Genomic DNA, 15,305 nt, shown 5'->3' with positions numbered 1-15,305 from the left:
TCGCCATGCGCAACTCCCTTGCCCCTAAGTTATATCATTGAAAATAATTCGGCTACTAATATATATATATATATATATATATATATATATATATATATATATATATATATATATATATATATATATATATATATATATATATATATATATATATATATATATATATATATATATATATATATATATATATATATATATACCAGTAACCTTTGAATATAAAAAAAACAATAATAATAACACATACCATGTATGTTTACCACGGCCAATCATATAATCATCTATACTAACAATTGTGAAACGTAAAGTCAAAATTTTCCATGTCATCTACCGTTTCATAAAACTTGCTAGACCCTCCTTGATAATGTCATTTGTTTTTAATGGAATGGTGGCTACACTAAGGCCAGCCTTGTTCTTGCAGATTTCCCTCCCTATTTTCTATCTTCTCTGCTTCATTCTCTATTCTCCCTCCTCCCATCATCTGTCTTTCTCTTCGAAAAATGCCATGGGAAAGAGGCGACGGCGATAGCGAGTGGCGACATCACACTGGCATGCATTTAGTTTAACATTACTGGTATACCCATGCAACTATATTGTGGCATCATATCACCTCAGTTGTTGTGGCGCCATGCATGAAATTGTTTACTAATTTCACTTCCCTTGCAAATCAGATATTGTTCTGCATCTCTTTCAACTGATATGAAAACAGATCGATACATTATGCATTTTATTATATCAAGAGATATTGTGTTGCCATTAGAAATATACAGGAGTATCATTCACAAGATGTTGTCATATCAATAGGTATACAAAATAAATATAAGTAACAAAAACTGCAGCACGTGATAAGACATTGGCCAGAAACTTAATTTAAGTATTGCATTGAAAGACTCACAAAACATCATCTTCGGAAACGCGTAACAATACCTTTGTGCTTCACCCCAGAAAACATAAAAGACACTTTAATTTATAGTCTATCTTTGAGACACACAAGAAGGAAAAGGTTCTTGTAATCACTACTTGTTTCCGTCAGACAGAACCACGTCTACATCACACATTGCAATAGGGTGAGAAGCACTCCACTACTATTACCCTTAAAAACTACAACTTGGTACTAATCTACTGTCATGGCCTGGCAGCAAGACACATCATGTCTGACTAGCCAGCATGCTCGATACAGTCCCTCACTATAAATATAGCGTCTCCTAACAAGAAAAGTTGTCAACATTCATTACGTGTTTCTCCATGGTGAATTCCAGCATGGAGTGAACATGTTGGTCATTTGGTCCTTAAGGCATAAACGATCATGATGGGTGACAGGAATGATGAGTGATGAGCAGAGGACTCGTGTCCCAAGAGGTTATTTTCCTGTCTTGGTCTACGCTCTCCTCTTTTAAATACTATATAGGCCTACATATATACATTCATATGAAAATGCTATGCATAACTTCTACATATCACTATTTTCTACTGGTTTAAATAAATCATTGCAAAAAACCTTCCCCCTTACACATTTAGAACTCTGTTTACAAAATCTACAAATTTATCCACGCAATCTACAAATGGTCTATAAAATACACTATACCAGTGATGATGATTTGTGGCCAACCTTCAGAACTTCATTAGTACGTCTCCATGAATCACTCTTCTTCTTCCTCTTCCTCCTATTTCTCTTGTTCCTTTGGCTACACAAGCAGTAGCAGTCTGGTGTCTGTTGTATGCCTTACACTCTCATTCCAAACACTCTCCTCACTTCTTTGGTGTTAGTAGTACTGAATCCTGGAAAAAAAATGGAAAAATATTAAAATGGAGTTAACAGTAATACGAACTGAAAAAAAAAATCAAGAAAGAGTTCGAAACCTTTTAAAATGAGACACGTGGAGATAAAAGTGTGATGTGCAAACCACAATACTCAAATCATGTTCAATCAACACTATACTCTGGGCTTCGCTGTAGTCCTGTCCTGTGGGACGAATATAATGCCGTCCTGTTCAGTGGTGCATGCAGCCGTTCGCTCCCGTCCTCCTCAGTGCCTGTTGTCTTGTGGTACACTTGGTCGGGGAAGTTTTTGTGGATGATAACACGTCGACGCATCTTCAGGAATCCGAAAAGCATCTGTAGAGTGAAAATGTTATAGGGGAGATAAAAAAAAAAAAAAGTATGAAGTACGAGTCGGCTAAGTGTACAGTATTGGAATGTTCTCAATGTGTCAAGAACAATTTAGGAAGTGTTTAAAGTTTGGTAGAGAGAATCTAATGCACAACTTAATTACGCCATCATAGCCACAACACATCCACAGCAAGACCCCGCAGCATAAAAGAGTGAAAAAAACTAGTTGACTTACCCCAGCAGCTAGGCAAAGAACACCGAAGGAACCCAGCACAATACCCAGTACCATGCCAGCTTGGGAACTTGACACTTCAATGACCGTCTTCTCCTGATCGTTGCTGCTGCTGGGAGGACCGAACACTGCTGCGGAGATGGTCCTTCAGGGAGAAGATCCGGGCGATTCCACACACTCGTCAATGTCTGTGGTGGAGAATTACACTCTAAGAAACACAGAGTTACTAGAGCATAAGGATAAAGATTAAAAAGAAGAGGAGCTAAGGAGAAAATTACACGCTTTTCAGGAACACACATTCAGCAATACGTTAAGGAAAACTACAAAAATTATATCACTACTCATAAGAAATGCATATGGAAAGCTAAAATTAAAGTTAACCTTAAAGAACAACCTATCCGCAAATCGCTGATCCTAATCACACTCGTGAGAAAAAATGCATGTTCATGTATGCCAAGAATAACAAAAGTACCCTTGAATACCACAATAACTTCTTTAGGCTGCTACATGTAGAGGTGAAGGGCTGAGAAGTTCAATAAGACATACCGTAGAGTGACAGTGACAGTCCAGTCCTCACCTACACAATTGAACTTCCAGACAAATTATCTCTGCCGGCACTGGCAGTAGTATGACTCTCGAATGTTGGCGCAGAAATGCTCACACCCGCCATTCTTCTTAATTCCGGCAGTCGTGAATGCCACATAGCTGCACAGACTCATCCTGCCACAAGAAAGGCATTTGCTTCAGTACTGTCAAGTTGTGATTTTTTATACTGTATACAATGTAAGAAAACTTGCAACTTTTATATGAAACAATGGAGTTCAGGCATGAGCTAAGCCTTGCGTGCCAGAATGACATAAGTAAGGCCTTCTCACCTCTCCGTTACTGCAGTCATTGAAGCCGTCACACATGCGCTCCTTCGGGATGCCATTGACACCACAGTAGGAAAACTGACTGTCTGAGGCACGTAAGTCGTTGCCCTTCCGTGGGGGGATCGTCTGCAGGTATATCCACCAGCATTGCATTGTGTGAGTTAGATGCTGGCTTTGTTTTTAACAGCATTTATATTCATGATTTAGACTATCTTAAGGTAAATTTAGATGGACTATAATAGATGGTGTTTTAAGAGAAAGAATCCCTAGCAGTAAGTTACAGCAATCCTGTTCATCATAGCTCTCCGTCTTTCTTTTAAATACAAATAACAGACAAACCACAAAAACTACACTCCCACATCAACACTCAAAGGTTCACATTAATATTGCCTACAATAAGCAAGGTTGCCGAATGTCATTCACCTCTATGTATATTGCGAATCACATTAAATATTTGTCATTATTTTCATCTTAATGTTATCCTGCTTATGTACTGTGAATTAACCCCACCCACACACAAACCTACCGACTCAATGATCACTTCCAAATTATCGCTCGTGCTTACAAAATACCAAAACGATTGTTCAGTTTACTGTCCATATCAATTTGGAACACTCTGCAGAACCTGTTATATTGTCAAGAATTTGTCATTGTTCAACCTAGCTTTGCCACATCACCTTGGATACTGCCACCATGCAACACCTCAAAGTACCAACAAACGCACTTAGAATTCACTAGAAACACACTGTACCTATACACCAATACCAGCACCACACCACAAAACACACCACATATACACACGACAAACACACACAAATAACTTAAATCACTCAAAACTAACCCAAATACCCTGCAAAACCTCAAAATATAAAAAGCTCACCCAAAACACACTAGAGACACCCAAATTACCAATACCATCCGTACACACACAGACACACACACAAACAAGCACACACATGCTCATGACCCCTGCTCCACACAAAAACTACTTAAAGTACTCAATATTATCCGAAAACACACTAAAATCACCATGAAACACCTCAAAATGACACCCACACACACACACACACACACACCACTATAGACACTCAATTTATATTGAAATCATCCCACACATATCCAAGAGACCCCTAATACACACCAAAACCACTTAAAACACTCTAATCTAATCCAAAACACATTTAAAACATCATACAACCCCTCAAAATCTCCCAAAACACTCAAAACATGCAAATACTACAAAAAAAAAAAAAAAACATCTCACTCCATACACTCGCTGTACGTAAAATATACCTAAAATATCTCAAACACATTGAAAACACAAGAAACGCACCCAAAACATACTTACAACACCCCAAATTACCTGCAACACAATATAACACACAAAAAATACCCTAAATATACACCAAAACCAACAAAATGCATTATAAAGAACATTAGGATTAAAAGGGACACTTACTTAAATATTACACCTTGGATCCTTCTTCTATTCCGTCTCTATTTCTCATTTCGTATTCGTCCTCCTCCTTTGTTTGTCCTCCTTCTTCATTTTATTGTTTCTATCTACACGCGTAAGCCTAAAAACACATAAAAACATTAGATAATAGACAAAATATTGAAGACATGGAGGGTGACTTAAGTATTCTGGCTTGGCTTTTGCTCCTCTTCCTCCTCCTTTTCTCCTTCCTTCTTCTTTATCCTCCTTTATTTCTCCTTTCTTCCTCCTTCTGCTACTATTATCTACACACCTGAACCTAGAACTACACGAAAACACGTAGAAAATCACTAGATATTAGACAAAATATTGACGAACTGAAGGGTTTGGAAAAGAGGCGCCAGCCTGGGGCTATGATGAGTCACCACCTAGGCTGTGGTCATCAGAGAGAACGGAAACGGGGATGACTCGGATAAATTACGTAAATGATTTGATTTTAAAAATGACATTTTGAAAAAACGAAGCTACGGCCGAATGCATGATATTTTATGACGTGATAAATATTTAAAATAATTTTCAAAATATCAAAATATCTCCAGCTAAACTTGTTTTAAAAAATGATCTAAATTGATTAGTTTAAAAGTATGAGAACCTTTTCACCAATAACTTTGTTTAAACGTCCTGTAAAGTCAAGTAATTTTCACGTGACAAATACTTTAATACATTTCACGGAGTCTGAGCTATCTTTTATGGCATTCTACAACGAGTTAAGCCGAGGAGCAGAATCGTGAGGAAACAAAATACAGAAAAATATGAGCTTTTTTTCAACAGCACCAAACACCATTTCATAGCCCAAATATTTCATTTAATAGATTGATTTCACACTTAAAAAAGGATTGGCGATTCTTTGATAACAAAAAGGCCCATTTATACTTTGAAATAAAAAAAATTCAAAACGGAAATTGGAAAATTTTGACCGTTACAAAGCCTTTAACATACGCCATAAAACACCACTAAACGCTACACATTTACCCAATACAGGCGCGGAACACACTTTAAACACAACGAAACATTTATAGAGACCATAAGAACATACCATGGAAGCGTAACATTACCGTTAGGAAACATTTAAAAAAAAAAGTATTTGGCCCAGCAGGCTGAAGTAGGGGGAAGATGTTATGGCTGGGGGAGCAGGGAGGGGAGGCGACCCGGAGGCAACACCAGGAACAGTGTTGCCTTTATCATCTCACCAAGCCAAAATTAAGCCACATAGGGTACTTTAGACCACAGGATATGAAATGCTAGACTAGTAGCTCCATTCTGACTAATGCTTGGGTTACGGTAAGTGAAGGAAGCAAATATCAGCGGATCGTTGCTCTTATAATATACCTATCACCTTTTAATATTTGCGTACTGTTTTCACTCTCATATGTAAAGAAAACCTAAAATAAGTGAATGACCTTATAAATACCTTTAATAGACGAAGATGAGGCAGTGTGGAAGTTATGGTGAAGGTTTTGCTCTGCTTGGCGCTTGGTGCTTCGGGCTGCTTGAAAACTGTCGGTAATATAGCAACACTTCACTTCACTTCACTTCACGTGTGTGTGTGTGTGTGTGTGTGTGTGTGTGTGTGTGGGTGGGTGGGTGTGCATGGATCAGTATAGCCCACCGCCACAACTGTTGTCACCACCACCACCACTAGACTACTGCCGTAACAGAATGTTGTCCGAGAAGGCAGTACCGTACGTATGTCGTATGTACGAGTACAAATGTTTATGATAACTATCTGTTACTAAATCTCTTATTAATGAGACGCTATACATATACAAATACCACATGACGATTTATTTGCTATTGTGACATCTTTCTCTTCGTTATCTTGTCCAGCTATGGTTATTTGACAAAGCAGGAAATGTTAAATTGTATCTAACTGTACAGCGAGTGTTGGCAGCTCCTGTGGGACGAGAAACAAGGTGTTTGAAAGATAGACTAAAGTATTTCTCTCATTCTCTATTTCCAGCGCGTGATATACGAGTATTTCTGACAAAAAAACCAGGGTGAAAGGATACGAAGTACAGGAATATAGACAATTTTCTATCTACATACACATCTAACTTGTTAATTATATACGAATTCATTGACTTATCTATCTGCCTACCTATCCATCTATCTGTTTGTTTATCCAACTGTCCATTTACATATCTATCAACCCATCAAATTACCCGCTAATCCATCTATCTTCACACAAGCATATAAATACTACCACCACTACCACCACTAACTCCACCACCACCACCACCACCGCTGCCAGTACCTGCACCTGCTCACCTTCGCCCTCATGAACGGGAGTGTGTCAGTGATAGGCGAGGGACACAACGGCTTCATCAATTCCATCGCCAACGTTCGTCTACCGTGTCGTGTCAACTGGACATTCGGTCCCTGACGACAAACCCCTACACGGCTCCGGACCCACGTCGCGCAGGCGTGGGCGTGGGCTTGGGTGGAGGCGTGGATGAGATATATGTGGTGTCAGGCTCTTATCCGATTCCCTTTGCCTCTGTCGTCTTCAGGGGTTCTCTACACACTTGTCAGGTCGCTACACGTGCACACTCGTGTACGGCAACACGTGCCGGGCCACGCGCACCGCAAACCTCCTATGGTACACTTCTTAGCTCCCTCGTACCGCGAAGTGCTTTTTTGTGCCAAGGACCGACGCCGTCAGTCAACCAGCCAGTCAGTCAGTCAGTGTGTCAGCCATTCAGTCAGTCAGTCAGCCAAACAGTCACTCAGCCAAACAATAAGTCAGCCAAGTGGTGAGGGAAGCAGCAACACCACCACACTAGCATGCGTTCAGTTTAACATTACTAGTATTTCCATGCAACTATATTGTGGCATCATATCACCTCAGTTGCTGTGGCGCCATGCAAGAAATTGTTTACTAATTTCACTTCCCTTCCAAGCCAAATATTGTTCTGCATCTCTTTCAACTGATATGAAAACAGATCGATACATTATGCATTTTATTATATCAAGAGATATTGTGTTGCCATTAGAAATATATAGGAGTATCATTCACAAGATGTTGTCATATCATTAGGTATAAAAAATAGATATAAGTAACAAAAACTGCAGCACGTGATAAGACATTGGCCAGAAACTTAATTTAAGTATTGCATTGAAAGACTCACAAAACATCATCTTCGGAAACGCGTAACAATACCTTTGTGTTTCACCCCAGAAAACAAAAAAAGGCACTTGTCAATGCCACACAGCTGCATAGACTCATCCTGCCACAAGGAAAGCATTTGCTTTCGTATGTCGTATGCAGGTCGTATGCAGGTCTGTCTGCCAGCATTGCATTATGTCAGTGAGATGCTGGCTTTGCATTTTAACAACACTATTTTTCATGACAGACTATGTTAAGGTAAATTTAGATGGACTAGATGGTGTTTTCAGAGACAGAATCCCTAGCAGTAAGTTACAACAATCCTGTTCATCATAGTTCTCCGTCTTTCCTTTCAATACAAATAACAGACAAACAACAAAAACTACACTTCCACACCAACACTCAACGGTTCACATTAATGTTGCCTACAATAAGCAAGGTTGCCCATTGTCATTCACCTCCATGTATATTGCAAATCACATTAACTATTTGTCATTATTTTCATCTTAATGTTTTCCAGTTTATGTACTGTGAATTAACCCCACCCACACACAAACCTACCGACTCAATGATCCCTTCCAAATTATCGCTCGTGCTTACAAAATAGCAAAACGATTGTTTAGTTTACGGTCCATATCAACTTGGAACACTCTGCCGAACCTGTTAAATTGGTCAAGAATTTGTATTTGTTCAACCTAGCTTTGCCACATCACCTTGGATACTGCCATCATGGAACACCTCAAAGTACCAACACACTCAATGTACGTAAAAGATACCTAAAAGATCTGAAACGCATTGAAAACACAACATACTTACAACACCCAAAATGACTTACAACTCAACTCAACACACTTAAAATAGTCTAAATATATCCTAAGTAAGTAAGTCCGTAAGTAAGAAAAGAAAAGAAAAACGTAGAAAAAAAAGAAAAGAACCATCCGTGTGAAGCGAACCAAAGGTAAGTAGTCTTAAATTACTTGCTGGAGGAATGTTTTAATATTTGCTTGCAAGAAGAGATGACAGAAAGGAGGAAGAGGAGGAGAAAGAGGAGGAAAATAAATAAGTAAATATCTTAATTTCTTTCTTGACATCATCGAGACACTGATATCTGAGAGGAAATATACACACATAAAAATAAGCTATAACAAGATAAGTATAACTCACACCACTACTACTTCGCTAGTATGTGTAATCAAACTAAAATGCCTCTGCACTATTGTCGGGTGATTGGGTCGATGGTGTCCCTGTTTGAGCGTGTGGGCTGCGACATTACCTGTGCTCCCACTTGCTTGCATGTTACGTGTTGGTTCGATTCGATTCAATTATTTATAGAAAAGAGGGGTGAAGGAGGTGTTTTGGGAAGTATAAGAGTAAAGTTAGAAATTATTGAGACAGAATATTATAACTGGTGGGCAGACTACCTTGCTATTTTTAGTTTACGTTTTATAAATTTGATGTGTTGTTGATCATGCTGCAATGTTTTTTTTTATTATGCTTTTTCTTTCGTCAATTTAGTTTCTTTTCATATTGTCTACTTTGGATAGATATTCTTTTTTTATCTATATTATTATTTTTTTACCATCCATTTATTCTATTTTGTATCTTTTTTGCATTTTTCATTTATCTTTTTCTTTTCACTATTTTTAAAGCACCCCTCTCTATAATTTTACTATTTTGTTTCTTTTAGTTTTCCATTGTAAACGAACAAATCTTTCCTTGACTGCAACTTCATAACAGAAAACGGATTTTTTATAATTTGTAATTATGATGATATTACTACTGCTGTTACTACTACTACTACTACTACTACTACTACTACTACTACTACTACTACTACTACTGCTACTACTACTACTACTGCTACTACTACTACTACTACTACTACTACTACTACTACTACTACTACTACTACTACTACTACTACTACTATTGCCACCACCACCATTACCAAAATTCTAAATCCTTCCATGACTTGTAAAAATGATAATTAAAAGGTGTGTTTGCTAAGAAGCATTTTATTGTTGAGTCAAGACGTGATTCGGAAAGATGATAAGGAGGAGCAGGAAGAAGAGGAGGAGGAACAGCGAGGAGATAGTGTGTAGGAAGGAGAAGAGCAGGAGGATGACGAGGAGGAATGGAGACTGAGGAACATCCAGGCCCCTCTCCTTGCATCATGGCGTGAGTTGTTTACTTGCCATAACCTGCAACAAAATGAGGGATTAAATGAAAACGAAAATGCAACCAATCTCATTTTGCAGTTCATGAATAAAGGGAGTGAGAAAAAAGGAAACAAACAAAATATAAACAATAGTAAAAATATGCGATTGTAACTTGTAACAGAGATAGATAGATAAATAGATAGATAGAGAGATAGATATAGATAGATAGATAGAGAGAGAGAGAGAGAGAGAGAGAGAGAGAGAGAGAGAGAGAGCGCATCTACTTACTGTCTCCTCCACCAAATCCTCCACCGGAACCTCCAGTCTGATGGCCACAGCCGCCGTGGCCGCAGCCGGAACCACCATTCCCATGTCCACCTCCACCGCCGCCGCCGAAGCCGCCGCCGGAGCCGCCGCCGGAGCCGCCGCCGCCGCCAAATCCACCGCCAGAGCCACCGCCACCGTGTCCACAACCACCATGTCCGCAACCAGAGCCGCCATTGCCGTGTCCGCCGCCGCCGCCGCCACCGATTCCGCCGCCGGAGCCGCCCCCACCATGTCCACAGCCGCCATGCCCGCAACCAGACCCACCATTGCCGTGTCCGCCGCCACCGCCGCCACCAATTCCTCCGCCACTACCGCCGCCATTACCATATCCACCACCAAAGCCGCCACCACCGCCACCGCCGCCACCACCACCGAAACCTCCTCCAATACCTCCACCGCCGCCGAAACCTCCGCCAATGCCGCCGCCGCCACCGCCGCCAAACCCACCTGTGAGAGAACAAGATTCGTGACTGACCAGCTGACTTACTGACCAGCTGACTGACCGACCGGCTGACTGACTGACTGACTGACTGACTGAATCCCTATCGCAAGCAAAAAAAGAAACAGACAATACAAAGACTCATACAAACATACTAAAGATCTACTACTACCAATACTACCATTACTACTACAACTATATATACTACTACTACTTCTACTACTGCTGCTGCTGCTACTACTTCTACTACTTGGACAAGGAGAGACATGAGTATTTGAAAGAACCACAAAAAATCAAGAGAGAATAAAAATGCAGCTCGTTCAGTAAAAAAATAGAAAAAAAAAAATTATAACGGTACATTAGCTGAAGGTAGGACCCGATAAAGGTACAAAAGAATTTAAAGACAGGACCTCAATTGTTATTCAGGGTATGAATTCTAAATGGGTGAATGCAACGTACCTCCCTTTCCTCCCCGAGACGTCCCGCCCCTACATGCACCACCAGGAGGGCCGAGAGGAGGACCACGGCGATGAGAAGCCTCTGCAGGAGAACAAACGAATAATTGGGAATTAGAACTGTAATGGTATCAAAATGGAAAGGACATAGGAGTGAAAATGTTGTACAAAAGGTGAAATCTTGAAAAAATAACGAAAAGCATAAAATCAGGTTGGAATGAATTAATTTTAACCTATTGGGAAATCTACGTGATGGAAAAGGTTTAATGATAACATGAAACTCACAGAAAACGGAGAAGTGAATGAAAAAAAAAAAAAAATTGGATATGTGTTTAATAAGAAACTCATAAAAAGCAAAAAAAAAAAAAAAAAAAAATCCCAAGTAAAAAACAAAACAAAGAACAACACCGAGAATGACAAAGATAATACAGACCATCTTGAAGGGAATGAAGCTACTGACGGAGAAGAAGCCGCAGCAGTCAGCAGGAACACCAAGATGTACTTTCCTCCACTGCTGACGGTGGATTGATGCTTGAGGCACTGGGACACCTGCCTTATATACCCTCGAGACCATCACGCCATGACGTCACAGCGTACCGAGAAGTCCGACGCTGGTTCCTCTTGAGAATAAGGGGCTGAAGGAGGAATGTTGACGCAGAGGGAGGGGCTGACGAAGGCAATGACACCTGCTGTGATCTGCCTAGACGCTGAGGAAACATTGTGAAGGTTAAAGAGAAAAAGAAATATCAATTGGTAAACACAGTAAAAGAGAGAAAAAAAAGATGAATATTCGTGTATGTGGATTTGTGGATTTGTTTATTCTCAGTTGTAGACGAAAAATAGTGATGTAAAAATATGAAGGAAAAAAGGATGAATGTGTAAAATCTGAGGCTATATAAAAGGAAAATGACATACTGATTGGTAAACATAGAAAATAATAAATATTCGTGCATTAATAATTGTGATTTTGAATTTATAGTCATTGAAGAAAGCAAATTTGTGTGAAAAGTTGAAAAAAAAAATGTATAAAAGTAATTAGAGATGATACAAATAACATACATGGTTATTCATTTTGCTATTCACTGTTGCCATGAAAACAATGAATAAAGCTGAATGAAAAGAAACATTCAGTAATAGATAAACTAATGTGAGGAAAAGATAAATGGATGTAGAATTCTTTGCCATATTACTTTTCAATTAATTTCTCATACTAAAAAAAAAAAGAAAAAAAAAAAATAGGAGTTTCTTGGTATTTGTTTTCTGTGCTACATTTGTTTTCATTGTCATCACTCGGTTTTTCTTGTTGTTGTTGTTGTTGTTGTCATCATCATCATCATCATCATTTTCATCGTCTTCTTCTTCTTCTTCTCTTCACCACTACCATCACCACCACCATCACCACGTCCTCGTCCTCGTCCTCCTCCGACAAGTATTTTTGAAAGCACATATACACAGACTAGAGGACCAATCAGTCAAGCCAAGGACGCACAGACGTGGAAAAACAAAAGAAGAGAACAAACAGACAGACGGAAAAACATACCCTTCCGGAACTACAGGCCAAAATATTTCCACTCCCGATACTTTGAATTGCCTTTTGTAGGGAGGGAATGGAGGGAAAGACAGAGAGAAAGAAGAAAAAAATGGGGAAAAATCATTGATATTTCTTCCTTTATTGTTTGTGAGTGACGATGAAGTTGTTTCTGTCCGTCACTTCCTTCATATTCCACACACACACACACACACACACACACACACACACACACACACACACACACACACACACAGACACACACAGACACGTACAGCAAACTTATTTCCTCCTTCACTTGTTGATTAACTAATATAATTACGAACTCACCTCTCCCTTGTCTCTCACTTTTACTCTCCCTAACCTTCACCACTCTCCCTCCATTTCCATTCTCTTCTCTTTCCCCTCCAAGCTTTCTTCATCCTTTCCTCCATTCCTTCATTTCCCTTTAAACTCCCTCCTTCCTCCCTCCCTCCCTCTCCTTTGTTTGATCTCTCTGGTTCTCTGTTTGTCTCTTACCTAACCTTTTCTTATTCTTTCCTTCTTCCCTTTCTACTCTTCTTTTTAATATTCGTTGTTTTGTTTAATCTCCCCATTATTTTCTTTCTCCCTTTATTTATTTTTCCTGTTTCCCTTTTTTTTTCTTATTTTCTTATTTATCTCTCTCTTTTTCTTCGCATTCTTCTCATTCAGTTTTCTCCTTATGTTTTCTCCTGTTCTTTCCTCCTTTCATTTCCCTGTTTATCATATTCCCCTATTCACTTCCTTCGTCCTTTATTCAACTTCCTGTTCCTCCTCTTTCTCCTTCTTCTTCTTACGCTTTATCACCATTTTGACCTATTCCATTCAGTCATTAGCTATTTCCTATTTCCATTTTTTTCTTCAACTTAAAATCTCCTTTCTTTTCCTCTCTCTCTCTCTCTCTCTCTCTCTCTCTCTCTCTCTCTCTCTCTCTCTCTCTCTCTCTCTCTCTCTCTCTCTCTCTCTCTCTCTCTCTCTCTCTCTCTCTCTCCCTCTCTCTCCTATTTGCCCCTGCCACCTTTGCACAACCTCTCTCCCCCACCTCCACTCTTTCTCCCGTCTCCTTCCCCTCCCTTTTTCCCTCTCCCCGACCCCGTTACCCCTCCTCTCTCCCCTCCTTTGCCCCCGAAATTCCCTTAAAATAGTTGAGTCACTGGCCATGATTCTCCTGAGTAAATATTGAATCTCTCACTCACTCACTCACTCTCTCTCTCTCTCTCTCTCTCTCTCTCTCTCTCTCTCTTGCATTTTTCTTCATTCCTTCATTATCATTTAATTGTTCTTCATCTCCGGGTTTGTAAGTGCCTGAGGAGGAGGAGGAGGAGGAGGAGGAGGAGAAGGAGGAGAACGTAGTGAGAATGAAGAATCAGCAAGAATGACGTAATAAAAACATACATGCACAAATAGATGTATAAAGAATAAACACACACACACACACACACACACACACACACACACACACACACACACACACACACACACACACACTCCACAATTCATGAGTACGAAGAAAAGATGTGAGATAACCTTGCAAGAGAGAGAGAGAGAGAGAGAGAGAGAGAGAGAGAGAGAGAGAGAGAGAGAGAGAGAGAGAGAGAGAGAGAGAGAGAGAGAGAGAGAATAACCCCCCTTTGGCACAGAATCTTTCCCTTTCCTTCTTTTCTCTGTCCTTCCTTCACCCTCTCTCTCTCTCTCAGCCTATCTTATTTTCTCAGTCTTGCTAACTTCCAGAAGCTCAAACTACTAGTGTTACTCCTCCTCCTCTTCCTCCTCCTCCTCTTCCTCGTAGAAGGTTGCAGCCACAAAACACACATAAGAAGGTAAACTAAAGCCAGGAAAAACCCCAGTACGGACATTTTCATAAGAGGAAGGACCAGGAAGCAAGGAAACCAATCTCTCAGTATTCCAGTGACGGGAGATGACTAGCAACTCTCCAGGTGTTCATTAAATTGAGAGAGATTTTTATGGGCGGTAGTTAAGTGGGTTGGTGTATTGGTTATTTTTTTTTCTATTTCTTTATATTTGGTATTTGTTACTTTGCTTCTTTATGAGTAATTCGTTTTCTTTCTTAGAGTAGGTGGGAAGGTAGATTGAGAGTTTTCTTGTTAACCCTTTCAGTACCATGACGTGTTTTCATATTCATTTTGATTAATATTTGGTGATTTTGTTCAGCTTCAGAAACTCATGTGGGGGGATTAGAATTGTAAAGACTAAGGCCATTGATCTTCTGACCTCTATGCACACTTCCTAATACAAATAAAATCGACGAATCATGCCCAAAATGTCTCAGTATTGAAGAGGTTAAATTTGCAGTCTCTCTCTCTCTCTCTCTCTCTCTCTTGTGTTGCGAGGCATTTGTTTGTCACGTAAATGATAAATGACAAAGAAAAAAGGAGAAAATAAATGCATATTAATGTAGTGTGAGCAAAAATTTCTATTGTTTCTTTATTTATTTACTTTTTTTTTGTATAATGGATAGATTTTCGAAGTGGTGCATGATGAAAAGCTAGAGGTGAATTTCCTGGCACTGCTCAATGTGAACTGAGGTGGCTTCAAATAAATGGT

The 15,305-nt window shown here is 39.6% G+C and overlaps 1 protein-coding gene and 1 long non-coding RNA gene across 3 annotated transcripts; both read right to left on the bottom strand.

Moving 5' to 3' along the window:
* Positions 1–740: 740 nt before the first annotated feature.
* Positions 741–4,729, bottom strand: LOC123509567. Of its 2 annotated transcripts, none has more exons than XR_006676225.1 (5): positions 4,670–4,729; positions 2,885–3,058; positions 2,342–2,526; positions 1,937–2,112; positions 741–1,776 (listed from the first exon to the last, which is right to left on the bottom strand). It is a non-coding gene; the product is annotated as an uncharacterized LOC123509567 (long non-coding RNA). The 2 variants fall into 2 exon arrangements; XR_006676224.1 differs by having other exon boundaries at positions 2,916–3,058.
* A 5,081-nt stretch (positions 4,730–9,810) lies between these two features.
* LOC123509805 (angiomotin-like) lies at positions 9,811–11,780 on the bottom strand. The gene is made up of 4 exons (XM_045264359.1): positions 11,625–11,780; positions 11,196–11,276; positions 10,259–10,744; positions 9,811–10,012 (listed from the first exon to the last, which is right to left on the bottom strand). Exons 1-4 carry the CDS (start codon positions 11,763–11,765, stop codon positions 9,983–9,985), a joined length of 738 nt encoding a protein of 245 aa, XP_045120294.1. The 5' UTR covers positions 11,766–11,780; the 3' UTR covers positions 9,811–9,982.
* Positions 11,781–15,305: the final 3,525 nt, after the last annotated feature.

Source organism: Portunus trituberculatus, chromosome 27 (genome assembly GCF_017591435.1).
Source record: "Portunus trituberculatus isolate SZX2019 chromosome 27, ASM1759143v1, whole genome shotgun sequence".
Lineage (NCBI taxonomy): Eukaryota > Metazoa > Arthropoda > Malacostraca > Decapoda > Portunidae > Portunus > Portunus trituberculatus.
Note: the sequence above shows the minus strand (reverse complement) of the source record. Positions and strands in the feature narration are given on the sequence as shown.

Bases quoted from the DNA above. Each gene is read 5' to 3' on its own strand.
- LOC123509805 (XM_045264359.1), bottom strand. From the start codon at position 11,765: ATGGTCTCGAGGGTATATAAGGCAGGTGTCCCAGTGCCTCAAGCATCA. The intron at 11,277-11,624 runs GTCTGTATTATC...GTTCTCCTGCAG, and splicing joins GCTTCATTCCCTTCAAGATG to AGGCTTCTCATCGCCGTGGT. The intron at 10,013-10,258 runs GTAAGTAGATGC...ATTTTGTTGCAG, and splicing joins AGGATTTGGTGGAGGAGACA to GTTATGGCAAGTAAACAACT.